Here is a 26,423-nt window from a genome sequence, read left to right as displayed (position 1 = left end):
AGAAATGGAGCAAAATGCAACTGTTAATAACAAATGTTCTACTTTTCTCGACAAAACGTCGTGCTTTTTTCTGACCTGTGATCTAAGATGTTAACCATGCATTCTCATCCTATTTGTATATGGTGTCTAGGTGCGTACCCAGACTCCAAACTGTGCAGCTTGTGTCTTCAGCCTCAGTGTTCGATTTGCAGGATTGCCACAGGGCGCTGTTAGCGATGTGGTAGTCGACTGCCCCTCACCGATCGCGGTTATCTTCTTCTTCCTCCGAGGACCACTCAAGGGCCAGCTCCCAATGACCTTTCCTCCTCGCAGTCACTTGCCTGGCAAGTCACTCCGTTGTCGGTCAGCACCGTGGCCTTCCCCTACTTTACCACGTACAGGCAGTCACCCTGGCTCGTCCCCTGTTCTTCCGATACAACGGTCTGAGCAAAAATCTGGGCTGCACTTTCCAGTATTTTCCGGCACCGGGGCGACTCTGGCTCAGATTGAAGAACAACATCTCTCCCTCCATGCTATGTTTGGCTCTGAATCTCCCTCCGGCGCACTTCTTGGCCCCGAGGAGGTCGGTATAGCCTCAACTGATTCCAAACTGTCCATAGACACCATCCTGCTCCTGGAGATCCGCTCTGTCTTTCCCGTTAGCCTACTTCACACAGTTTTGTTGTTCAGGCTGCTACAGCCTTCCCCCAACATCGGCGCAGTGCCTGTTGTCCCTCCATAGAGTGGGTTTAAAGAACTGGATGTTTTGGGTCAATATCTTTTCTGTTACCAGCTGTGCCTTATGGGCCCTTAATATGGCTTATGTTTCGAGACTAGCTGTATTCAAGATATGGGCATGAAGCTCTTCCTGTGTCCCACCCATACATTTTATTGGCTTGTTGCAGTGTCTTCCGGGAATTATTTTTATTTCATTCGTTTATTTTGTTAGTAGTCCCTCCTTCTTACTGTATTGTGCCTCCCTTTCTCTTGTTACCACCCATGAACACAGCCCCTGTTACGTGTATCTTACTTGTCAGGATTATTTAGAGAGCTTTGATGATTACACCCTTTTCTTTTTGTTGGAATGCCTCTACTCCTTAATTGTTCTGTTAACTTCGCTTCTGGCAGCTTCATTTGCCATGCCCCCACCCCTCCCACAACACTGTTTGACCTTGCAGTTTAAAAAAAATGTAAATTACTAGAGTGCACGCATGTGATTAAGTGATTTGCCAAGAATTACAGATCACAAGATGTTGAGGCTCGAACACTGATCCCCAGCTCCAGAGTCGGCAGGTCTGACCACTGCACCACAAGGAAGGCCTGTACTTTTGAGTATTGAAGTGGTTTTTTTTTAACCTTTATTAACACACACATAATGTACAGAGCAGCCTGGAGAGGCTTTAAACATTCTCTATGCAGTGCATACATTTTGAATAATCGTCATCTTCAAAGGCCCCTCTACTTCAATGCTAAATGAGAACACGCGCAAAAACAAGGGAGCGAAAACCCAATGGAACTTCATAATGACTGGCAGAATAAAAGTTCTATGCAGGAAGGAAAGGAGGACCATCCTATTTGCTCATGAGCCTGTCTCATACAATCCCCTCTTGGCATATTTGTCCTCCGCAGAGAGTCCGGACTCGGCGACAGATCCTTTCTGTTGCTGTTAACCTAATTTTTGATAAGTCTCTGACTTCAGATAAGGAACTGTGAGCTAACCAAGGTAGCTGGACCTTGTGAAGTTCACATCATATCAGGTGGTTTGCTGGGGTAGGCTGGTGTCGGGAGTGCTTCGGCCGAAATCGACAGGGGATCCTCCGGAGGGAGTAGGGACATTTTGTCCTCTAGAAGATTTAGGTACTCCTGTAATGGTCCCCATACATTTCTTGGGCGTTATGCTGGGGGCATCAACTCCCAGTAATTTGAAAGCTGTTTCCGACAGTAAACCGCATACATGAGCCAGTCCCTTTCTTTTGGTGATCTACGACTGCCCCATATCATTGCCACTCTGCGTTTTGCTAACAGTAAAAGAATGGACACCAATCTGTGCGAGCGAGATGGCACATCCTTGACGTACCCCAGGAAGCCAAGAAGCGGTGTGTCTATTAATCCGCATTCCGATATAGTCTTTAATAGTCTGGATCACTGTAGCCCAATACCTTGCAACCTCTGGTCAGGCCCAAGCCAGGTGTAGGAAATCTGCCCTTGGGGCACCAGATCTGTGGCAGTTTTCTGTATCTGTTAGCCCCATTCTGTGCAACTGTGCAGGGGTGCAATATAGGCGGTGTAGGAAATTGAAGTGTAGTAGCCTATGTCGCTATGTCGATTATTTGGGGAGAGATCGGCTAATTGCCAGCAGCAAAAGTACCAATGAGCATCCGTGAACTCTGAGCCAAGATCTTGTTCCTAGTGGGAACTCACGTGCATTACCATCTGTGGCACGTGTTGCTGCCCTCCGGAATAGAGCAGAGTTATTAATTTCCAGGCTACAGGTGTATTAAGCATCAGGTCTAATGGGGGGTAGCGTCGCCGGTGACTCTGGGAACGCAGGGTTCCAGTCACTGCATGTGGCCCTAATTTGGTAATAAAACAGTGTCTGCTGCGCACGTCTGGTGTGAGTCAACAGGTGCATGTGCTGGCAGGAACTCGCCATCGGGGTATAGGTCCGAGAACTTAAGCAGGTTAAGATGCTGCACCCTTATCTGCATGCCAATGTCTAGGAAGGGAGTCCTCATTGGGTTATCATGAAGTGGAATAGGTGGGGCATATAAGTGCGGGGTTTCTACTCTCCTACGTATTCCCTCCCAGGCCCTCCGGCACTATCCACTGTATTTATTTCTCCACGCTGGACTTTGTATGGTGCATAGAGGGCAGTGTCCAGGGGGAGAGGAGCTGCGAGATCTTGTTCAATCGCCACATGAGGCTGATAGGGAGTAGGGTGTGTCCAGAAGTGTAAAATCTGGGCCTTTGCGCACAGAACGTATAATTCCAGGTCTGGCGCGCCCAGCCCGGGGCAAGGTGAAGATTTTCCAGGAGATATGTGGATGTTTTGCAGCCCAGATCCGGGACATCAGGATGGACTGCAGTCTCTGGAAGAATGCGCGAGTAAGGGGCAGGGTTATGTTTTGAAATAAATAAAGGAATTTGGATAGGATGAACAACTTAGCGATGGCTATGCGGCCGGCTAGCGATAGTGGCAGTTTGGACCAGATTGGGACCCTACTTTCAAGCCAGTCGACCACTCGCCCAGCAGTTCGGGGTCCACAATTCTTCAACATCCCGACTCACCCAGACCCTCAAGTAGGGCACCGGACACTCAGCCCATGTCCATGGGTACTCGGTGTGGAATGAAGGCGTATTATCAGTGAGAGGGAGTATGACTGATTTACTCCAATTAATATTTATTCCGGAGAGCACTCCAAACCGGAGCATCTCCCTGTTGACTGGGGCAAGGTTGTCACGTGGGTTGCTAACATAGAGTAATATCATCTACATACAGCGATATTATCAAACCTTTCGAGGTAAACCCTATGCCGCGTTGCGCCGGTTGTTGCCTAAGCCTAGCAGTTAATGGCTCTATGGCAATGGCGAACAGTGGTGGTGAGATGGGGCACCCCCTGTCTAGTGCCACGGGTTATCTTGATTGGTTCAGAGAGTGCCCCATTGAGCAGTATCCTGGCCGTCGCAGGGTATATAGTACATTTATATATCTAATAAAAGTAGAGCTACGCCCCACTCGTTGTAGCAATGTAAATAGATAGTCCTGCCAGAGAGTCGAACGCCTAAATGGCATCCAAAAGTGCGGCAATCGCCTGTACATTGGGGTGCCAGTAATGTAACACCGCAAACAGTATTCACAAGTTGTGCGTGGTGGAGCAGCCTGGGATAAACCCTGCCTGATCTAGTCGGATCACTTTAGGGAGTATTGGTAAGAGGCGATTAGCAAGGATTTTGGCCAGGATCTTTTCTATATTAATTAATGAAAACGGTCTGTAGGATTCAAACTTTTGGGGCTGTTAATCCGGTTTAAGCAGTGATGTCTCCACCGCCTTACGCAACGAAGGTGGGAGCATACCCTTATGGAGGGAGTCCTCATACATTGCCAGCAAGTGGGGTGCTAGGAGCTCGATACATTATTTATAAAAAGGGGCAGTGAAGCGGTCCAGCCCCATTGCTTTGTCACTGGGGAGTGCTTTGATGATTTGTATAATTTCCTCAGTTGTGATGGGCATATCGAGGAATTCCCTATGAGCGAAGTTGAGCCAAACCAGCTGTAATGTTTCTAAGTAGTTGGTAAGTGACTCCGCTTTTCCGTTTGGTTGTGCGGTGTACAGTGTAGAACTTGGTCATGATGTCTAATACCGTAACTGGTGAGTTCTGTGCAACTGAATCACTGTCTTCTAATTCAAAGACGTATGTTGTGGAGTGTGTTTGATTGAGGATACATGCAAGGGTTTTCCCGGGCCTGTTCCCTTCCCCGTAGCAGCGCTCCTGAATGAGGTTTTTGATCTCACCCTCTGCCTCTGTGTTATACTCTGAAATTCTCCCGGATTGTAGCCAATACCTTTGGGCAATTGGTTCTACTGTATTTTCCCCTCCAGGCATCGAAGGTCATTCTCTAGCGTGGCCAATAGGGAATGAATAGATTTAAGGATACCCACCTGTTTGATCATGCACACCCGCGGATCACTATAAACACCTCCCAGACTATGGAGGGGTTTGACTCTGCCGTACAGTTCTCGGCAAAATAGGCCTGGGTTTCTGATCGTATCTCCTCTGTAAATGCGGCTTCTCGCAGCGCTCCGCATGGGAGGCGCCATGTGAAGGCACATGGGATGCTGTGGGGTATGTGGCATTCAAGCATGACCGGTGCGTGGTCGGATAATGTTCAGTGCAAGTGGGTTACTTTTGTCTCCCACAGTTTGGTTTCTGGCGTAGTGAGCCAATAATGAATCCTGGGCCAGGAGTGATGAGTGGGTGAGAAGCAAGTACATTCCCACTGTCTCTCGTGGGCCCATCTCCAAATGTCAAGGAGGTTATGATCTTGTAGGAGGGTGTTGAGAGTGTCAGCTGCTCTGGGATGGGGTCACCACACTGTGTCTGATCTGTCATAGGTGTTGTCTAGGGCTACATTAGAGTCCCCTCCCCATATCTGCACCCCATAGCTACAACCCATGACCAAATGCCACAAATGAATGAAAAACTCTGGGTCATCAGTATTCGGACCATAGACAGCCACCAGTGTGAGGGGTTGCGTCTGTAGTGTGCCTGTGACTACAACATACCTGCCTTTTTTGTCTGCCGTGACCTCCCTGAGCTGCCATTGGAGCCCTTTTCTGAGAAGGTTAGCTACCCCTCTGGCATAACTGGAATATAATAAAGTATAGGCCTCACTATACCATCGCGCCTTCAGACCTGGGGCTGTGTGGGCTGACACAAGCAGTTCTTGCAGGAAGCAGATGTCAATGTGGTGTTGTGTAATGAAAGCATGCACTAGCTTCGATTTTCCGATAGTCGTTTATGCCCCTAATGTGCCAGGTTAGGCATTTGATAGACATCACATATAGTGGATCTCATCGTACCTGATGTCATGGCTCCCAGAGACGGCCCTGTCAGGTGTTCGTGCCTTAATCCGGCTCACAACAAGTTCAGAGGTGCCATCAAGCGTAGCATTTGTTGTTCAGAACTTAGTGTACTAACTTAATCACCCTACCACCCCCCTCCCACACCAACCCCCCCAACTTGGTTGAGTGAAACTACCTCCCCACCCTCACCCCACGCCCAAACCTCCCCATCTAGAAATAGAAAAAGTCATAGGATACATCCCTGGGTTTATTTGGAACAAGATCGGGCGGGGAAGGGTATGTATGTGTCGCGATTGGCCGACACACGCACCAAAAGGGGTAAAAATCTGTGCTCATGTTTGGAAATTATATCATGTTAAAACAGTTTGAAGACGTAGGCATGTCTGTTGAGCACAAACTTAAATAAACTAACCAGGTTCCTTTCGGGCACGCAGGCATTGAGTCACATTTGGGTAACAACAATAACTTGTGGAAGCTAAAATTCCAAATGTTAGTATGAATGGAATTTTAATGTTCCTTTTTTCTATTTTTAGAATGGTTTTCAAGAGGTTCCGAATGCTTCTTGGTGGAAGACTACGAGTAATGTTGTGTGGCGGCGCCCCACTTTCTGCAGCAACTCAGCGGTTCATGAACATCTGCTTCTGCTGTCCAGTCGGGCAGGGGTATGGTCTAACGGAGACATGTGGAGCTGGAACCATTTCAGACGGTCAGTGCAGGTTTCAGCAATTTGTATAGCTAGTCTTCCGTAACATTAATTTAGTTGCTAAGCTTATCCTAAGAAGTAATGTTAAAAACATTTCTTTAGGTAGGGGATCAATTGTTTCCATGACTTGTATCTTAAAACTCTTTTCAGAATGCTTCTCTAATTTCTCTGTTGTAGTCACTTCTGGTTAAAGCACTGGATGTCAAAGTACTTTTATCTGTTGTTATGGACCTTAGTGTAAGTAATGTTCTGATCATCAATTATGGATGTGCCAGAACTGAAATGACATCCTTCCAGCAAGCCTTTTATTAAAGAATCTTTCTGATCGACACTTATAACCACATATTCTTTACCCCAGAATATCCCCTAGGCTTCGGACTGAATCCATAGGATTTTGTAGCAGTACTCTCCTATTTCGATAGGTTGCGTTGTGGGTCTCTGCACTGACTCCATGGCACCCTGGAAGTGACTGTGTGGAGCTGTATAAAAACACAATCCCTGCATGCTTCGGTTGTGTGCCTTCCGATATGGATACAGAGCTCTGCTACCAACTTTGCCTGTCTTCTGATGATGCCATAACTTTAAACAAACAGGAGGTAGACCCTAGACTGGGGACTAACCACCCAGAAGGGAGGGGAGACCTTGTAGTAGCGAAGGATGACTGCGATACGTTCTCTTGGAACGTGAACTACAAAGCAAAAAATAAAAGTATTTTTCTTCCTACACAAAAACACATCCAGTGCACATGTATAATGATTACCATCTGGTATACATCAAGCTATGAGGGAGTCTTTCTCTTTTTCATATATAACCCTCACTCACTAACTCTTTTTAATCGGGACAGCAAGCCGGGTTAGTGCGATACTAAATAGGTACGCAAGTGGCTTTGGGACCCTTGAGGACTGTATGACTACAAGACCAAACCTCCCTCTACACCCAATGGGACTAAATAATAACACCTGTACCGGTAACATTCATTAAGTTTTCCAGTACCAGACTCTGAAGAGTCCTGTAGACACTCAATCTTGCATGTGTGCGTGCTACTAGTGATTAGACACCCATAGATTATCACTGTGGCAGTGATAGTTTTTTCCGTCCTGACAAATGCCCAGGATCAGATATGGCCGTCTGAGTCGGGCAGAAACATGTTGACAAACTGAGGGTCATAGGACCATTGTATTCCTTGAGTGCCCCTTCTTATAATTACTATTATTATTTTTATTGTGTTCATTGACCCCGCTAATAACCTCTTGCATGCGTCGGACGGCCCTCGATCTGCTCGCCCGTCAAATTCTGCTGCACCGTAGGTGAATTTGCGAAGCGGATAAAGAGATACCTGGGTGTGGATAAGTCATTTTTAGATTTGCCCTTGGTCTCCAGAAAATATAGACAAAGCGATACACTCCCACGTAGTTAAAGTCATCCTAGATGGTAATCATCTTACATGTGCACTGAATGTGTTTTTGTATAGGCAGACAGATACTTCATTTGTTTTGTAGATGCCATAACTTTACCACAGTGTGCAAAAGAACAATGCCCTCCCCTAACACATCAGAATTCACGCCTCGCCCCGACTGAAGGAAGCAGATTTGAGTCATGGAGCAGCACAACATGTGCCTTTGGTGCCTGGGATTTAGTTACAACTCTTTAGTTGTGTGACAAATGCGCTCTAATATACCCAGAGGTGATTAAAGACTGGGAGGCAAATTAGTACAACGTCAAACACAAGGAGTCTCAATCTTTGCACAGCTCCTGCTCCAAGTTGCGGGTCTGATCCAGAGGCAGTTTCTCCGAGTGCTGCACTTCCTGCTCAAAATCTTTAGGTAAGTCAAAGCACAAGTCTACATGGAAGCTTGAGAAAGCGAAGTGGGACAAGACCTCATCCTGCTACCCTGACTCCAAAGAGAAGGTGCAGGGTCATCAAGATTTATGTAACGTTCCATAGAGATTTCCTGCACCGGAACTGATTCCTCAGTTGGTCCCAGTGCACTGCAAGTTTCTAGTTCTAGGTTGTCTTCTAAATCTTCAGTGGACTTCCTGTACCTCTTAGTGCTCCTTATGCTCACAAGGAAATTCAGAGGCCTCCAGTCGGGTGCCCCCCAGCTGGTCATCCCCAGGGCCATCCCTTGGGATCTGTTACCAGGCCAGTACCAACTCTGGTACAGTCTTCTGCTGCCTCTAGATCTATACTGGTTACCGTCACAGTGTTGCCCTGGTTCCGGGACAGCCACCATTGTGACCAGTGGATGATCTGGGGCCAACACCCATGTCAATCCAGAACCGGCATCAGCTCAGCTTGATCAATATTGCGCAAATTACAAAAATGCCATTAGTTGTCCTGAAGCCTAATTCTAACCAAGTGTCTCTACCACATCACAACTATTAGCAGAGGCTCCAATTTCTTGTTGGTTCTGACTCTTATTTTGTGGTAGGACCATGTGGGCTGCAAGATACTACTGATGAGAGTGAGGTGAATTGCATGCTCTCCCCTTTTACACTGATGATTCCTTCTACCTTGATATGCAAAACATCCATGGTTTTGATACCTCCTCTGAGTCGGAGCTTGACTTGTCAAAAAGGCCACTGATTGAAGCAAATACTCCATTTGCAGTGGTGCTTCAGAGTGCCGACATACTGGAATTACAGCTGTCCACCACTGTGACTAAAACAGAGTTTTAGCCAGGAAAACCAAAGCAATATACAATCAATCCCCTGTATATGCACAAAGATTGATGTCTTTGGGACCTGTTTTCTTTTGCCAGCCTCGCACTCAGATATGTAGATGCTGTCTTTCTCGTAGGCCTTATACAATTGTCCTGTGGGGCATGGCCAGCGAGATCTTGTCTGCGTCTTGAAGGACCTTGGTGTCTTTGACAGGTAGGACATGACCAAGTACGTTATCCACGCAGGCTTGCACTGCATTGGGAGGGCACTTGGTGCCTGTTGTGCTTCGTAGCCATGCCTGAATGCAATTAACTGGATTCTTTTGCAGTTTTACAGGCATTGCTATTGTTTATGACCTTTGATTGGTCTTGTGGCTGTGGTGGGAAGGCAGAGTCCGTTAGGAATGCTTTAAGGACTGCAGGGCTACAGTCCATTCCCTTTGGCTTATGACCAAATCAATTTCCCACCATTTCTGGACATTTAGGGGCTATTTCAGGGGGCTGCCATATAAGCAGAGACAGCCTTGTCAGCCAGAAATAAAGCAAAGAGCCCAGTCTTTTTGGTGACGCAGAACCAGCAGACAGCGTTCAGGCCAGAAGAGGCAACAGTACTCCATGCTAGAGTGGCCGAGAAACTGCTTTAGTTTGGCCTCGGTGGTGCACAGGCAACTAGTGTGGGGCAGGGCCCAGCACAGCAGAATACGTTTCAGAAAAGCAAAGGTCTGTCCTGCTACAGGGAGTATACCTGCTCTGTCACCCTAAGAGGTGACATAGAGCAGGTAGTAGACTTGGCGGGTTGGTTGTTTCTGCTGCTTCCTCATCCCAAAAAGAATAGGCTTCTCCAACTCCTAAATGCCTTCCTACGGACAGTCAAATTCAAAATGCTCACATTGGCTCAGATGGTTTCTGTCCTCGTCCTAGGAGATGGATGGTCTCCATGGACATAAAGAATGCGTATTTTCATATGCCCCTGCAGTTGAACTGGCATTACCCATAGTTCAAGGTGGGTCAGGAACATTTTCAGTTTGTTCCTCTTCGGCCTCAACAGCTTCCCTCTGGTGTTCATAAAACTGATTGATGTGCGCGCTACCCATCTTCAGAGGTCAGGAGTTCCAGTATTCCTGTACCTTAGCAACTGACTTATAAAAATTGACTTGTTGCAGTCAGTATTTGACCACCTCTGGACGATGATGTATTTCTAACTTTGTTGTGGTTTATGTTAAACGAGCCAAAATCCCAACTGATTCCATCACAAAGACTTGCGTTCATTGGGGCGATTCTGAATATGTTAGATTTCAAGGCCTTTCCTCTGCTGCAATGCGTACAGAACATTCAGGTCTATGATGCCGATGTCTCAGGCTCACTCTTAGATTCAGGTGACAGTAGCTCTGGATGAGGTTGGCTCTGAGGCCTTAGCTTTTTGCATCCTCCTTGTCACCTTGCCAGATGGCACATGCAAACTCTGCAGTGGAACTTAAAGTCCCAGTGGAATCAGAATTAAGGCCATCTTTCTGGCACCTTCCAGGTCTCCTGGGAGATGGTCAGTGATCTGCAGTGGGGGCTGACATCTGTCCTGATGACAGTGGTGACAGATGAATCACTTCTGGGATGGAGGAATTCTCTGGAGGAGATAGAGATCAGAGGCCTCTGGTCTCCAGTAGAGGGTTGACTCCACGTCAGGCTTTTAGACCAACAGGCCCTTTATCTGAAATTGCTTGTGCAGGTTCTCACAGACAACATCACTGCCATGTGGTACTGCAATAAGCATGGCGGTGTTGGGTCATAGGTTCTGTGCCAACAGTCTGTGTGTCTCTGGCTGTGGCAGGAATGCTACAACATTTTCCTAGTTGTCAATCACCTGGCAGGGTCCCTGAATGCCAGAGCAGAAGTTATCTGGAAGTTAATGAGTGGCACCTACATCTTGAGGGGGCACAGGGCGTTTATGATCAGTGGAGAGAGCCCTTGGTAGATCTTTTCACATCCAATCAAAAGCATGCATAGCCAGCAATTTTGCATGTTGAATTTTCCACCCGAGCACTCGTTATGCAACATGTTCTGGCTGGAATCGTGCAAGGGACTCCTCTATACCTTCCTGTCAATACTTTTCCTGTCCCGATTGCTGAAGATCAAGAACAGCTGGCCCAAAGTAATGTTAGAGGCCCTGGATTGGGCCACAAGTGTGAGATACGCAAAACGCTTGAGCATCTGTCCTCCAAACAGGCTACTATTTTGGGAAGACCCTCTGTCTCAGCAGCATTGCAGGGTTAGTCACCCAAATCTACACACCTTATATTGCCTTGTGGCGATTGAGCGGTTGCAATTGAATGCTTTTGATTTGGCGCCTGAAGTGATGGGTGTCTTCCTTGCAGCCTGACGGCCGTCCACAACATCCATCTATGCCATGCACGGGACAAATTTGTAACTAAAAATTATTTTGTTTACTTTATATGTAGCCCAGCAAGGCCATGCAGTAGGTATGTAAAACGTTGTCAGCCTTTTGTGACCTTTATACATTTACCAGACCAACCTTAAGCATTGCTCATCATACAACTGTAAGAGAGGAATACAGATTAACACATCATAAGTAGCAATTAAATGTATACATCATCAAAGCAGTGGTCAAGTGTACATCAAGCTGGACGCCTTTATGGCCTGTTACCATTCATAAATGTTTAGCTTCACCAGCTCACCAGGAGTGTTCTACCCGTCTTTCTCCCCCATTAACATAACCTCACATCAAAACCCCCTAAAGTCAATCCTGGCCCCCAACACCTGTTCCCATTTCTTGGGGCAGCCCCTGCTTTCATAAACTACTTGTTCCGCCCGATGACACCAGTCAAGAACTGATTTCCAATCATGAATGCCAACTGTTTAGTTTAAATCACCTGTTGTGATGAGGTTTATTAACTTTGAAACATGTTCTCTCCCAAATACTTTGTGATGCCACTGTGGGATTTTAACTTAGCCTATGGCATTCCTCATGTGAATGCCTTTGGAGCCCATGCATGGCTGTTCGCTGCGTCTCCTGACTTTCACGTCTGAAGGCTTCACTATTGCGATTATGCTTACTTGGTGCGCAAGTAAACTGCAACTACTTTTAGTGTTTCTGCCCTACACCACCTATTCCAAGAGAGATTGGGACTGAGAAATTGGGCGGCCGCCTTACTGAAGGTTGTGACTGCTATCCACGTTGGGTAACTCATCAACGGTTTTCTTTTCTTCCCCACCCCTTGAAAGAAGAGGATAGGCTCCATTGTTAGACCTTAAAAGGACTTTAAACATTTACATTTATGATACCAAGGGCCAGCAAGAGGACGAATACATTTTTGTGGGGTTCTCCGGATCAAAGAAAGGGAAGGCTGTGCAGATCAGGCTCCTGTGAAGGTGAATACTCCTCTGCTCCAAGATTTGCTATGCACTGGAAAAAGCAGCCCCCTGGAACATCTGTGAGCCCATTCTTCAATGGCAAGAGCCACCACCCCTGCGTTGGCAAGTGACTGTCCATGATATCCGCCAAGCTGCGATGTGAGCATCTGCGGATATGTTCAGAAAGAGTTACTGCCTTGACATATCACACGGTGTGTTCTGCAAGACTTTCTGGTTTGAGCCTAAGCTACAAACTCTCCACTTTGGGGACGTACTGCTTTGGTATCTATTCTAAGGTGAGATTAAAAGTATCCATCAGAAGAACAAGTTACTTTCAGTAACACTCTTTCTGGTTGATATCTAACCCTCTATTCCTTACTGCCCTCCCACCTTCCTGTTCTTTGGAGTGGCCTCTTAATAATATCTTAAAGGTCACAAGTTACTACTCAGCACACTATTACCAGCAATTATTCGCCCTCCACGTCTGAGGGTCTGCAAAATGAAAATACAAGAAACTGACGTCAAAGTGCGGGGGTGGCGCTTGCATGTGACTTGCTCTGTCACTTTCGGGTCATTAGGGACGTAGCTTGGAGCCACACAGCTCTCTCCTATCAGCTCTTTGGGAGCACTGCTACAAAGTTCCCAGGATCCAGTCTGGCATCTGGGGATATTTTAAGGTGAGGAATGTGCCGTTAGAGTATCCACCAGAACCAGCATTACTTAACAGCTCATTCTTTGGAATGTGACATTCATACATTTTAATTACAGTAGTTGGAACTAAGCAGCCCATACACTTTGGTTAGTTTGAGATTTCCTTTTAGCTAGAGTGATCAGAAGCTGGAAGCATAAGTGGACCAATGTCTTGTAGACTTTTGCGTTAGGACTTTGCCATACGGCGGTGATGTGGAGTACTTGTCATTTCAATTAGGCCCATGGTCCCTGTTATCTGTTCCTGGACATCCCTGGTGTCGCAGGAATATCTCCCATAGTCTCTTGGCCTACTTTTTCACCCAATGCTGTACTGTGGGTGACACATGGTGTTTTAAGATACTAACCCTGAATGTCTTTCCGATGCAGCTACATGGCATAACACAAGGCCTGTTCTTGATGTGCCCACACAATGTAAACCGGTTTACACTCAGAACCAAGCTCTGACAAACCTCAGTGCTTGTCCAATGATGTCTAAAGGGTCTAAAACTGGGATGAGCCTTAATGTGATGGTTTAATCAATATCAGAATTCACTTTAAGATGCCTAATTCTCCCCCTATCATTTGCACCTTCTTCTGAGTGACTAGGTCATCTGTGCAGAATGACACATATTAGATCATCCTCTAGGACAAACCCAGCACATTTGTCCCAAGGATTTGGCCATTTGTCCAAAGTACTCTGTCAAAAGTGCACAGGTTCATAAAGGGGAACATGTAAGGTTGTTTTAGAAAACTAGGATGTAGCCCACTCGTTTAACATTCATAGACCGAGTTTTGGACTTATAGATCTAATCCACTTATGAGGACACCCACTAATGCCCCAACTCACCAGACTGTGATGGACCAGTTCCAAGGCTTTTCTTGGTTTCCATAACAGAATTATTTCTTGATGGAAGAGAATCACCTTTAATCCCCTCCCATTCCTGTGTTTGTGAGAGGGTAAAGAAGCAACAGCTAAAATTAGTTTTCTTGCAGACAGATTAAATCAGAGGAGTAGTAGCATACCATCACATCATGTAAACAATCATTGATATCTCATTTCTGTATTTCCTTCTTCAATAGACTCAATAAATCTTAGTTATGTCAGAGGAACTGATTAATTCCATTCACATGAGTAAGCTACCAGGAAACACAGATTCTAGGGTTGAGGATGACCCTTTGAATAAATTAGTATACGATGTACCCATCCCTACTTTTAGATAGTCACTTTCAGAGGACTTCAATACAAGTTGGCATGTTCACACCATCTAGAACAAGAATGTTGCTCTCTAATAAGTCCATTTTAAAAATGTACAGCTATGGAAGGACTGAAAAGTTGTTTTTTTTAATTAAAAAAATCCATCTTCGTTGTGTAGATGTGGTTTGTGTATTTTCAACATTTTCAGCTGCTTTTAAACTTTTAATTGCTGTAAATTTGCAGTTTGCATTGGCTTGGGGAACTATTTCTATTTGGTTTGGGGCAATCATTTATGTGGTGTTATGAGAGTTATTTTTTTCTGGGCACCCTCCCGGGTCCCCAGTCAGTTACAGAGGGAGATTATTTGTATGCCATTTTGCCTGTGCCACATAAGGAGGGTGGAATTCGGTGGTGTGCGCACCAAGTGGGCTGTCATATCATTGCCGGAAGAAGCCCAACTACACATAAAAGGTGGCTGATGCACAGACGTGCAACTGGCGCTCCAAAGGCAAGCAAGCCTGCATCTGGACAGCGACAGGTATTGTGCCACTTTTGAAATGCAGGACCTGCATTATAGCTCATGTCAGCTATGTGCTCTCTGCCCTGCAGCCCCACTGAAATGTGCCAGTTTGGTAGATCTGCACAAGAAACAAACAACATGCTAGGTTTGTTGTTATAACTTGAATTCCATGCGCAGGCATGATCAGGGGAGGTGCAGAAATAAACCATCTAGTTTCTGCATGCTAAGCTTGAACTGTCATTCTCTGGTCTTGGTATCATGCTGAGGTCTTTGACATCAGTTTGGACTGCTCACCGGATGTGATGTTCTTATCGGAGACCCAGCTTAATCGGATTTTCAACTCAGATGCTGTTTTAGCTCTGCCAGGAAGATATAGCATCAAGAGAGGCGACAAAGTAACTCGAAGGGGAGGCGGGATTGCAATTATTTAAAGAAATCAGCATTATGGATCAACTTAATATTCCGGACAGCAAGTTGCCCAGTTTCAGATGAGAATACATTATCATTTAGCTTTCTCCGGAGTTCCTATTTATAGGCCTCTTGGCCCTGAGTAGCGTTTTCAGGAAGCACTGTTGGATGCTATTCTATTGTATGTGCAGAAATGGGCCAGTTTTATAAAAGGTGAACTGAATTTACATTTTGAGTCGAACACCTCTGTCCAGTCACTGAATTATCATTTAGGATCGGGAGACCATCCAGCTCTCCCAGCTCGTGCAAGACCCTACACATGAGGCCAGTCACCTTTTAGATCTGGCGTTTTTTATCTGCCAAATTTAGAGTTACTCACGCCCATTCCTGTAATTTTGTCCAACCACTTTGCTGTCCCCCTCTGTATGACAGTACATGTCTCTCTGACTAGGTTGGAGGCAATTTGTATGCAAGCTGGCATGGCACACACTGGATGACATTAACTTTGATAAGATTTTATCAGGCACTATCTCAAACATTGACACCACTACTGAGGAGGCGGTAAGCAATGTGAATGCTTGGATTGCATCGAGTTTGGACTTCCAATTTCAAAATGAATGACCTATGCAGAGGAAAAAAAATTTGCACCCTGGTTCAATAAGCATTTAAGTGAACAAAGGAAACATTGTAAGGTGCTGGATTACACATGGATAAAGTCATATGAGATTGAGGCTAAAGAGACGTATAGGGCTGCCATCAAAATCTATCATAAAATTATTAAAGCTCATACTTCGTTTTTTCTCTGCCAAAATTGAGAACAGCCATAATCCTGTCAGAGATCTATGTGATCATTAAGGGGCTGAAGATAATTCACCGGCATCAGATATATCAAATGCGGTCTGTAATATGTCCGTTTACGACTATATTAAAAAAAGTAAATGCTGTCGACTGTAATTTATCTAAGCAAGGTCGGTTTGAATTTAACTTCCTCCTGCTCCTTTCACTTGGAAGGGCCTACATGTCTTAGCAGTTGCTCGACTGAGTTTTAACAGCTGAATGGGTGCTCGTGGAAGGCTCTTACATCGATGGTGAAATCCGGTTCCCCTGATGATGCTGCAAGACTGCATATTCTGTAAAGAGCTGAGACTGTTCTTTCTTATTATTTCTCAGTACAGTAAATTCTTCACTTTCCACAGCTGTTGGCATAGAAACATGCCAATGTTATTCCCCTTTAAAAAAAAAAACACCTTGGATCAGTTTAAGCCTGACAACTTCCATCCAGTCTTCCTCTTGCCATTTTTGGTGAAAGTGGTGGATAAACATGTCAAAAATCTGTTAGGGAAGTTGTTAAAGAAGACCAATGGCTTGACGCTTCACAAAATGGTTTTAGACCGGCGCATAGTATTGACCGCTTTACTCAAGGTGACAGAAGAGCTCAGGCAACTGATGGACGAAGGTGACTCATCTGCATTAATTTTACTAGTTCTAAGCTCAGTTTTTGACACTGTTGTTCATAAGGTACTTGTGGATAGACTCAACAAGATTGGTGTTCGGGGTAAAGCTCTGGCAAGGTCTATGTCCTTTATTAAAGAATCATACTTTCCAGGTGATGGCTCCACAGTTCTAATCCACTAAGCACCAGCTAGAGTTTGCGTACCACAAGGCTCGGCTCTAAACCCAATTTTATTTAATATTTATGTTGGACCTCTTGCCGCTTTTGTGAAACCTTTTGGGTTGCCCCTAGTATCTAATGCTGGCAACACTCAACTTATTAATCTCAGTTGGCTGGGGAAGAGGAAGGCCCTGTAAATTTTACAAACTGTATGGCGGCTGTGTCTAAATGGATGCACACAAACTGTCTGAAGGTCTGTGCTAATAAAACCTACCCAAGACTGGGGGGGGGTTACTGGTGGCCTCATTTGATGGGACAGGCCCGAGCCGAAACTGGTGGTTAAAAATGTAAGAGTACTGATAATGTCAATTTTTTTTTCTAGGCTCATATTTAAGTTTTGATGTTTTGCTGCTTTAGCATATTTAGAAACCTGAGAACAATCTTTTGCTTTTTTTTAGTTGGCTGTACGGGAAATGATCATATAAGCCCTGATTATTTCACGTCTGGACTATTGTAATATTTGTACCTGGTCTCTACTTGGCAATGTGCAAAAAAGGCTACAGATTATCCAGAATGCTGTACCCCAGTTTTTATGCCAAATTTCAAGAACTCTTTTAATATCCCAGCAATCTATGCGCCTTAAACTCACTTCTTTTTGAGAATCCTATTCATTTAAAGGCATTGTTCTTGGTGCATCATATTTTTTATAGCGAAGGGGAACCAAGCCTGCATTCCTTGCTGTACACTTCTCATCCAACCAGAGCATTAAGATAAGCTGTCCTTAATCTGGCTTTGGTCCTTCGTTGCAAGGTATTTATTTAGGTTGGCAGATCTTTTCAAGTGTTGGCACCCAGATTAAGGAATAATCCACCACATCATTTGAGCGCCGTATTGAATCATCTGAATTTTTGTAAAGCACCTGAAGACCTGGCTGGTCTAGGGCAAAGAAATTCGGCCTATGGTTATTAGCAACAGGCGCGCTGGGAAGTCCTTGGTTTGGGCTGCCATGCGCGAGATAGGCCAAACGATGTTCCGTTTGCTTCCGATCTAGGCATACCATGAAGTTGCAGTACTTTGCTGGAAGCATTGTCTAAATTTGGTTTAAATAAAATTGGTGTCACTAAATAAAAAAGGAAGGAAAGAGAGAGAGTGCACCCAAGTCATTCTTAATAGTTGATAGTTTCTTCCAATGGTAATAATGACAGTAATAGTGAAGTGCTCACTGACCCCTTTTCTCAGTAGTATTGTGTCCCCACTGGCATACTTATAGTCACAAGCAACCATTATTAGGCCTCTCCTCCACCAGGAGGTTGAATCGTTCATCTGAGATATAATAGGATGTGTACAAGGGAAACCTTAAAATTGCTACTAGTTCCGTAAGAACAATCCTTTTAATCTGCAATTAAAAAAGGGAACCAGGGAAGACTAAAAGTATACATGATGTGTTCAGGACTATAAGGTCGTCCTACACATCAAAGAACAAAAAAGGTCGACATGTTTCAGCCAATCTTGCGCCCAAAAAGGATCAGTCACTTTCCTCGGGACCATAAATGTACTTAACAAATCCCAACAATAGTATGTGGGACTAAATTGTCCCCCTGAAAAATATTTACTATTTTGTTAGTGCAATTTGCACATACCTCTAGAGAGAATTCTTCTTAGCCCCTAACGAATGGACAGAGAAAAAAATGGAAAAAATGGAGAGAACATTGCAACTCCTATGTTCATATATTCATATTCACTCAGAAAAAAAAAGAAAGATTCTACATGCTTCACTGATGTACATGTTTAAAACACGTGCTCAATGGCTTTACTTTATTAGATTGATAAAGGGAATACACATAAAAAAGCAATGGGTGTGTCTTAGTTATATATTACTGCTCGTAGATTTCTTGACTAGGGTTGCTAACGGGGCACACAACCAGTGACTTTAATACCTAAAGTAATGTAGTCCCCGGGCAGCCCTGAGTGAGAACATATAAAACTTTGACCGAATTAATCACAAATTGCACCATTTTATGTTTTGCTAGTGTCACCCCCCCCCCCCCCTCCCCCAACAAATAAAATGAGATAACACTTACAAAAAACTGAGGCTTTGTTAAGCCAAAATGCGGACTCGCATTCGTCACGTTTGTTTCCGATAGAAAAGGAAAAGAGAAGCATTTGTGCTCAAAAGCGTCCTAAAGCAAAAAGATTGAGTATAAACATACAGCTCACAAAAGCCTTTTCATAGAGAAATGCCAAGTTTGCTAAAATTGTTTAAAGCAAACCTACAAATGTTAAAAAAAAAAAAGAAACAACAAATTAACTTGCCATTCGTTGCTGCATATAAGAAAAACACTGAAAGCAAAATATGGGGGAAATGCTTCCTGTCAAAGAAGGAGACATAGAAGGTGGGAAAACCAACTTGTTTTTAATTTCTTAGGTGCTCACTGATCTTTTGCTTTATACGGCGACATCCGGGGATACATTCACGCTGTTACGTTCCAGGCGGATGTGTTACGTCATATACGAGGAGTCGCATCTTATCAACATAGAAATGTTACTAAAGAACTCGTCGCTTAGTGCAGTACATGTTCTTCGATGTCTATTGGGAAATCATCTCCAAGGGCCTTGTACTTAAGAATTCGTTTTTTATTGCTTATTTAAAAAAGGGGGGAAGGAGGAAAAAGTTTTCTTAGTATTAAAGGCCGAAATTGTCAAATACCTAACTAAAGAAGGGACCTGGAATATACGGAATTAAGGTCTGCCCTCTACAATGTTTTATCAATAGGAGGTTATTCTTCTATTTTTGGCCAATATAATCCTGTAGGGAAAGAGACTTAAAGCGTAAGGGCAGTATCAGGAATTTTCTTTTTAAAGATGGTAGATGGAGCATATATTAAATGTTGTCTTACTCATATAACAGGACAATTTCAGTTTCTCATCGAATTATTAATCTGCGACCAACATAAACTGTCGTTCAGGCCAATTCTAAAGGCCTTTAATCGATAAACCCAGATTAGTTCCGAATAGACATAGAAGATCATGTACTGTCCTAAGCAACAAGTCTTTTAGTAACTTTTCTATGTCAAGAAGACAAGACTCGACTCCTCGTAGATGACGTAACGCACGTCTGATTAGGAATGCCTGAGTTAGTCAAAGCTCAGAAAAACTGAAAAGTCTGAGCAGAATGTATCTCCCCCCCCCCCCCCCCCCCCAGAATGTATCCCCGGTCGTGGCCGTATAAAGCAAAAGTTCAGGGTGTACATAATAAATTAAAAAATGAGTTGATTTCCCACCTTTTCTTTCTCCTTCTTTAATGGGAGGTTTTTCCTACATATTTTGCCTTCAGTGTTTATTTTATATATCGCAGTGAATGGCAAGTTCATTGTTTTTTAAACATCTGCGGTTTTGCTTTAACCCCTTCGACGCTGATGACGAGCTGGGCTCGTCATGGCGTAGCCTCCTCGCACGCTCATGACGAGCCCAGCTCGTCACGTAAAGTGCGATTTAGAAAATCTCAGCGTACGAGCGGAATTCCGCCCGCACGCAGGCGGTTAAAAACTTTTAGCAAACATGCCGTTTCTCTATGAAAAGGCTTTTGTGAGCGGTATGTTTATTAATAACCTTTTTGCTTTACGAAGATTTTGAGCCTGATGCTTATCTCTTTCTTTTCTGTCCGAAACAAACAAACAAACAGAACAAATGCGAGTCTGCGTATTGGCTTAAAACGCCCCCGTTTATTTAACGGTTATCTTGTATATTGTTTGTTGTGGGTGTCACTAGCGAAACATAAAATGGAGCATTTTGTGATTAATTATTTCACAGTTTTATTTGTTGATATCTTCTCACTCTTGGCTGCATTACTTTAGTTTTAAAGTCATGTGTTGTGTGCCCTGTCAGCAACCCAATTTATGAGAAGTAATTTTTAACTAAGACCCATCCATTGCTTTTTCTGTGTATTCTCCTTATCAATCTGATAAAGTTGAAGCAATTGAACACGTGTTTTGAACATCTACATCCGGAACATCTACATCCGTTAAGCATGTTTACATGTATAGCATTTCTGCTTCGTTTTTCTGAGTGAATATGAATGGAGGAATTACAATGTTCTCTCCTTTTTTCCTCTTCTGCTTTTTGTCCATTTTTTAGGGGCTATGAAGAATTCTCTCCAGGGGTATGTGGGACCTGTTGTATACATTTCTGGTCCTGAGGAAAGCCACCAACCTTTTTGGGCGCAAGATTGACTGAAACATGTCAAGCCTTTTTTGTTCTTTGATGTGAAGGACGATCTTATAGTCTTGTGCACATTGTGTATACTTTTAGTCTTGCCCTTGTTCCCTTTTCAATTACAGATTAAAAGGATTGGTTTTAGGGAACTAGTAGCAATTTTAAGGTTTCCCTTGTACAGATCCTGTCATAATATCGCAGATGAAAGAAATTCAATCTCCTGGTGGAGGAGAGGCCTAATGATGCTAATGACAATAAGTACGCCAGTGGGGACAACATACCACTGAGAAAAGTGGTCAGTGAGGGCCTCACTATTACTGTTATTATCACCATTGGAAGAAATTCTATCAACTAGTAAGAATGACGTGGGTGCACTCTTTTTGATTACCCTTAAGCTGTACATTGGAAGCAGAATGCACTTGTTGCAAAGAAGATTCTACCTCTCTCTTTTGATTTTGTTGATGAATATTCTATATGCCACATTAAATCTACAAGTTGGTAAAATATATCATGCTTCCTTTTATACAGTTGTACGTTTACATGGACACGCATTTGATTGAGTGAAGTGCTGAGTGTGCATTTAGAGAGTAACTTGTTTACCCAGTTGTAATGTATTAGTACTAAAGGCCCTTGCAGACCAGTTGTAAAGGATAGTGCTCACCACGATTTTCCGTAGGACCACCAGAAAAGGCCTCGCAATAAGCAACAGACTGTGACCACAACATAACAGGTAAATACGTTTGTTTAATTGCAGTTGGGACAGGTCTTGGCAAAACTAACCAGCTACCTTGGGCAACACCAACAGAGAGTGGAATTTTGCGACTTAAAGCGTGAAACGCTTAATGTAACACATTGGCTTCAAACTTATGTAAGCCGTAGATGAGGGTTGAATGTGCACTTGCATTTCTTTATCAGACATGGACCTTTGTATGCTACATGTGTAAAATATACCCTGTTAACATTCTGACTTCATTTTTTCGAAATATATAGATGTGCTTTCATCAAATAGTACACATGCTTAAATATATTATGTTGATGTGCATTTCAGTGTATGATTACACTACAGGAAGAGTGGGCTGTCCTTTGGTTTGCTGTGAAATCAGATTAAAGAACTGGGAAGAAGGTAAGTTTTTAACTGTGTGTCATTGTTCTATTTGTGATGCATAGATTACTAAGATATGTAAATTTACGTAGGTCAAAATGAAACATTTCAACAGTTGCATTGTATTAGTAACACAGCATTTGTGTATGGCTCCCTTCAATAAGCCAGCTGCAAGGATAGATGATGTATCTGGGCGGACTCCTGAGTAAATGTTAAATCAGAAGGTGAGAAAAGGTGCAGAATGTCCTGCTATTCCCATGCTTTATTGATCACATGGTATGGAATGGACGAGGAAGGCGGCCCCAGAACTTGATTCTTCTCTTCATCCTATTCTAGGGACAGCATTTGACCAACTAAGATCCCCACATCTCTTGTGTTTCTGAATGTTCTTTTCCCCTACTTCATGATCTCCAATTCCCCTACATCTACTCCACAAGTTAAAAAATCATCATACAGTGTTGCCATACTGGCAGAACCTTTTGTCTGGGTTTTAAGGCCAAATATATCACTACAATATGATGTTGCTCTTCTTGGTCTCATGGCTTCTGATTTGACCATCCATCCCGATAAAATATATGGAAATCGTAAGGCAGGTAAGTAAACCTTCCACATGAACACACCATGGCTTCATTGTATGCCTTCAGATATGACCCACCTTGTGTTTGGGGTCTATCACTGGGATTAAACAGTTTGACATGCCAGGGAATGTGTTTTGCTGTGTTACATTAGTCCACTCAGTGAGTCCATCTTTCCAGCGTAATTACCACAGTTGGTAGCCATGTTCACTATTCTAAAAGGTCTTTTATAATTTGTACTTTTCACTTAGGTCACCTCTCTACATGGAATTTAACCTTCTCTAGAAACCAAACCCCCCGGTATACAGATAAATTAAGTTTGGAAAATCAAAACCTATGGGATTCATTGCAGATTTCTTGGATAAAATTTATATCATCTATTAGAACTTTTCAATCCACCAGGTACGGCCGGAGAAGGACCTTGATTTTAGTCAACCTCCTCCTAACACGATCAGTGTCCTACTGAATTTTGAATCCTGCTGTCTTGAGCAATTGCAGAAGATGCTGGCCTTAGCCAGATCAGGTTCCCCTTCGGACCTTTGACACCCCCCTCCCCCAAGATAGCCTCCTGGGGAGCCAACTTCATTGCATCTTCTGTGCTGGTACTTTATAATCTCTCCATAACCGAAGCCAAACTCCCGTCTGAATGGAAGTGTGCCCAAGTATCTCTGATTCTTAAGAAGCCCTCTGCCAACCCGGAGATCCTCTCCAACTATCGACCGATCTCGCTGTTCCCTCTATTAAGAACATTCTAGAACACTTTATCTATAAGAACTGGCAAATTTCCTAGAATAACATGTTCTCATCCAGGGGATACTCATCAATAGTCATAATCTATGAATAATCCCCGCCCATGTGCGGGATCCTGGAGCTTATAGAATATATATTTATATATATATAACGGGAACATCCTTTCGAAAAAAAGTTTCAGTGGCCACACAGGGAGTTCAGAGCAGGGCACAGCTTTATTTCACAGGTCCCAGCGGCGGCGGATGCATTTCGGCATAAGAGCCTTCCTCAGCGCCCATTGCTGTAAAGAGTACCTCCCTCTTACGCTCCTCCTGTGTCAAATACCTGCCCGCACAACAGTCTCCTCCCCCAACTGCTATATATATATATATATATATATATATATATATATATATATATATATATATATATATATATATATATATATATATATATCTATATATATATATATCTATATATATATCTATATATATATATATATATATATATATATATATATATCTATCTCCATCCCCAACTGGCGGCCGCCAGTATAGTTAGGATTTTTCTCTATGGGATTTTTGAAAATTCTATGTCTAATAACTTTGGCGTTTGTGGACGGAATTGGCTGAAATTTTCTGGAAAATGGAACATTTTGTTTCTGAGCAGCCCCTGAAAATTTGGGGGGGGGGGCGAGAAAAAAGGGGGGTCCCAAAACGCGTTTTCCCCATGTTAATTTCCATAGGGCGGTTGGCCTCACTTTTAGCCCGAACGGCTGAATGGATTTGCACGAAACTTGGCAAAATTGTAGGGACTGGTAGCCCGATGTGCCTTTGCTAGGTCTCAATATATGTGCTCCAGTGGATTTTGAGAAATTAACGTTCAAAAAAAGATATATATCTGTAACAGCGCTCCGGGCAGCGCTCCGCTTCGCGTACTTTTCGCGTTACGGAGCTTTGCGAAGCGAAGCTGATTGGTTCTCCGGCGTCTGTAAACATTCCAAACAGTCCGTAGCGGCCACCATCTTGTCTCTCGGTAGGATCGAGAGACAAGAGGAGGCCAAAGCGAAGGGGCAAATGACCATAAGGGGGCATAGTAGATCCTCCCTGACCCCCTAGGTTTGATGTGGAGGTTTTAAAAGGGCTCCGCGGGGCAAAAAAAAAAAATCGTTTTTTTTTGGTGGGGTGCGCCCTGTTCGCGTAACGGGAAGCGGACTGGGGCGCGTACTACAAGGAAACAAGAATGATTGACTTTTAACTTATTGTATGTTTATAGACTTTTTTTTTTCTTTTTTTTCTGCTTAGTGACGTCTCGGCCTATGTCCACGGGATGCAGTCCCTACCATCTCGGCGTTTAAGCCCAGGGGGACCGGTAGTGTGGGAGAGATAACGTCTGTTAACGTTCGATTCAAAGGAAATCAGGAAGTGTTGATAAACATTGTCTGCGCCATCTTGCCTTTTTTCAAATGCCACACTTTTGTCGTGCACGGCAGCCATTTTAGATGCCTTGACCAGACCCACTCTCTGCACGCTGTCGATCCTTAGCATGGCTCCCCACCCTCGCAAGCATCTCCCCCAGGCACTGGTCACCCCCGCTCTCTGTCTTATGCATGGGCAATAAACCTCCCCCCATCTGCGCTGCTCTTCCCTGAGAATCACACCCTGTGCCTGCCCGACACCTCCCTTTCGCCCTATTCACTACCGCACCCTCTGACACTCCTCTTCCTCTGTGTCCGATTGTCCAGGCCGGTCCCAGGCTATCAGGTAGCCCTGCAGATGTAGTTTATGGCCCCAGCTGTAAAGAATCACCCCTCTTCAAAGGAGTTACAGTAGATCAAGGCCCCCACCCGATGAGATCTGTCACACCACACGCGTTCCTACTATCTGAAAACCATCCTGTATTGTGATTGGGGAGGGGACCGAGCCTGAAGCGGAAGATTCCAGGGATGCCTCTTTGTACATCAAAGTTTTTACAATTATGTGTCACATTAAAAATATATAGCACTCCAACAAAGTAGTAGGATTATAAAACTTTAATAACTTATAAATATATACAACGCAACAAAAACAGTAAAAACATTTAAACATTTTTAGGAAAAAAGAAGCAACAATGGTCAGTAGCTGTGTTTTGTGCGAATAGTTCCAAGGCAGCACAACGTGCTGAGTTCTGGATGGCACCCAGGTGATGTTGCCTGGGTGCCGCACTGGTTTTGGGTATCCTACAATGCTGCTCCGAATAACGGCGTGGGGCGTCCCGGGGGGTGGCTCGTCAGTAGCGGTCTGTTGTGCGAATAGTCCCAAGGCAGCAGAACGCGCTGAGATGTGGATGGCACCCAGGTGATGTCAAGTAAGTTGCCGCACTGGTTTTGGTATCCTACAATGCTGCTCCGATTCCGCCCGCTTTTGGTACACTGTGCCAAAATCCGCCATTCAGCTGAGTTGCGCCCACTCTTGCGGTGCAGCGATAGGCGGCTGCCACAGGACTCTCAAAATGGCGGCAGGCTCTTTACTTTTTGGGCACGGCGTGGGGCGCCCCGGGGGGGGGGGGGGAGGCGGCGTGAACGGGCCTCCCCAGGTGGAGGCTCGTCTGCTGTAGTGGGGCGCCCCTTTACTGTTTCAGTTGCCATTCCGCCCGCTTTTGGTACACTGTGCCAAAATCCGCCATTCAGCTGAGTTGCGCCCACTCTTGCGGTGCAGCGATAGGCGGCTGCCACAGGACTCTCAAAATGGCGGCAGGCTCTTTCCTTTTTGGGCCTGGTCCACTGAAATGGCCCTGGGACACCTTGGAAATCGGATGCTTGTCTGCTAGGTCTTGGACCCCATTCTCAAAAGCATCCCCTCAGCCTTGAGGATTCTACAAAAGTCTTGGGGGCCCCCGACTCCTGCAGGCTTCCGGTGGGGAGCGGCTGCCATGATTGCTCGCGGAATGACCACGACGGAGCCACGAGATGGTGGTGCTTTCATGCTGACGCCAGCTTCAGTCTGAAACATCCAGAAACAAGGTGGGGCTTTCATCGTTTGGGAAAAAAAAAAGTTTTCATCCAATGAAAAGTGTTATTTTAGGTCATATGATCAAGCCTTCCTC

The 26,423-nt window shown here is 44.4% G+C and overlaps 1 protein-coding gene across 2 annotated transcripts in view; it reads left to right on the top strand.

Annotated features, from left to right (window-relative positions):
- Positions 1–26,423, top strand: part of ACSL3 (acyl-CoA synthetase long chain family member 3) — a 725,290-nt gene that overhangs the window by 571,547 nt on the left and 127,320 nt on the right. For both annotated transcript variants that reach the window (XM_078665968.1, XM_078665969.1), the window contains exons 10-11: positions 6,098–6,270; positions 21,982–22,056. In XM_078665968.1, the coding sequence (XP_078522094.1) occupies positions 6,098–6,270; positions 21,982–22,056 (248 nt within the window). The remainder of the gene's footprint in view (positions 1–6,097; positions 6,271–21,981; positions 22,057–26,423) is intronic.

The sequence above is a fragment of the Lissotriton helveticus genome, chromosome 11, assembly GCF_964261635.1.
Source record: "Lissotriton helveticus chromosome 11, aLisHel1.1, whole genome shotgun sequence".
NCBI lineage: Eukaryota > Metazoa > Chordata > Amphibia > Caudata > Salamandridae > Lissotriton > Lissotriton helveticus.
The sequence above is the reverse complement of the archived record's forward strand: the minus strand, read 5'-3'. Positions and strand labels throughout refer to the sequence as shown.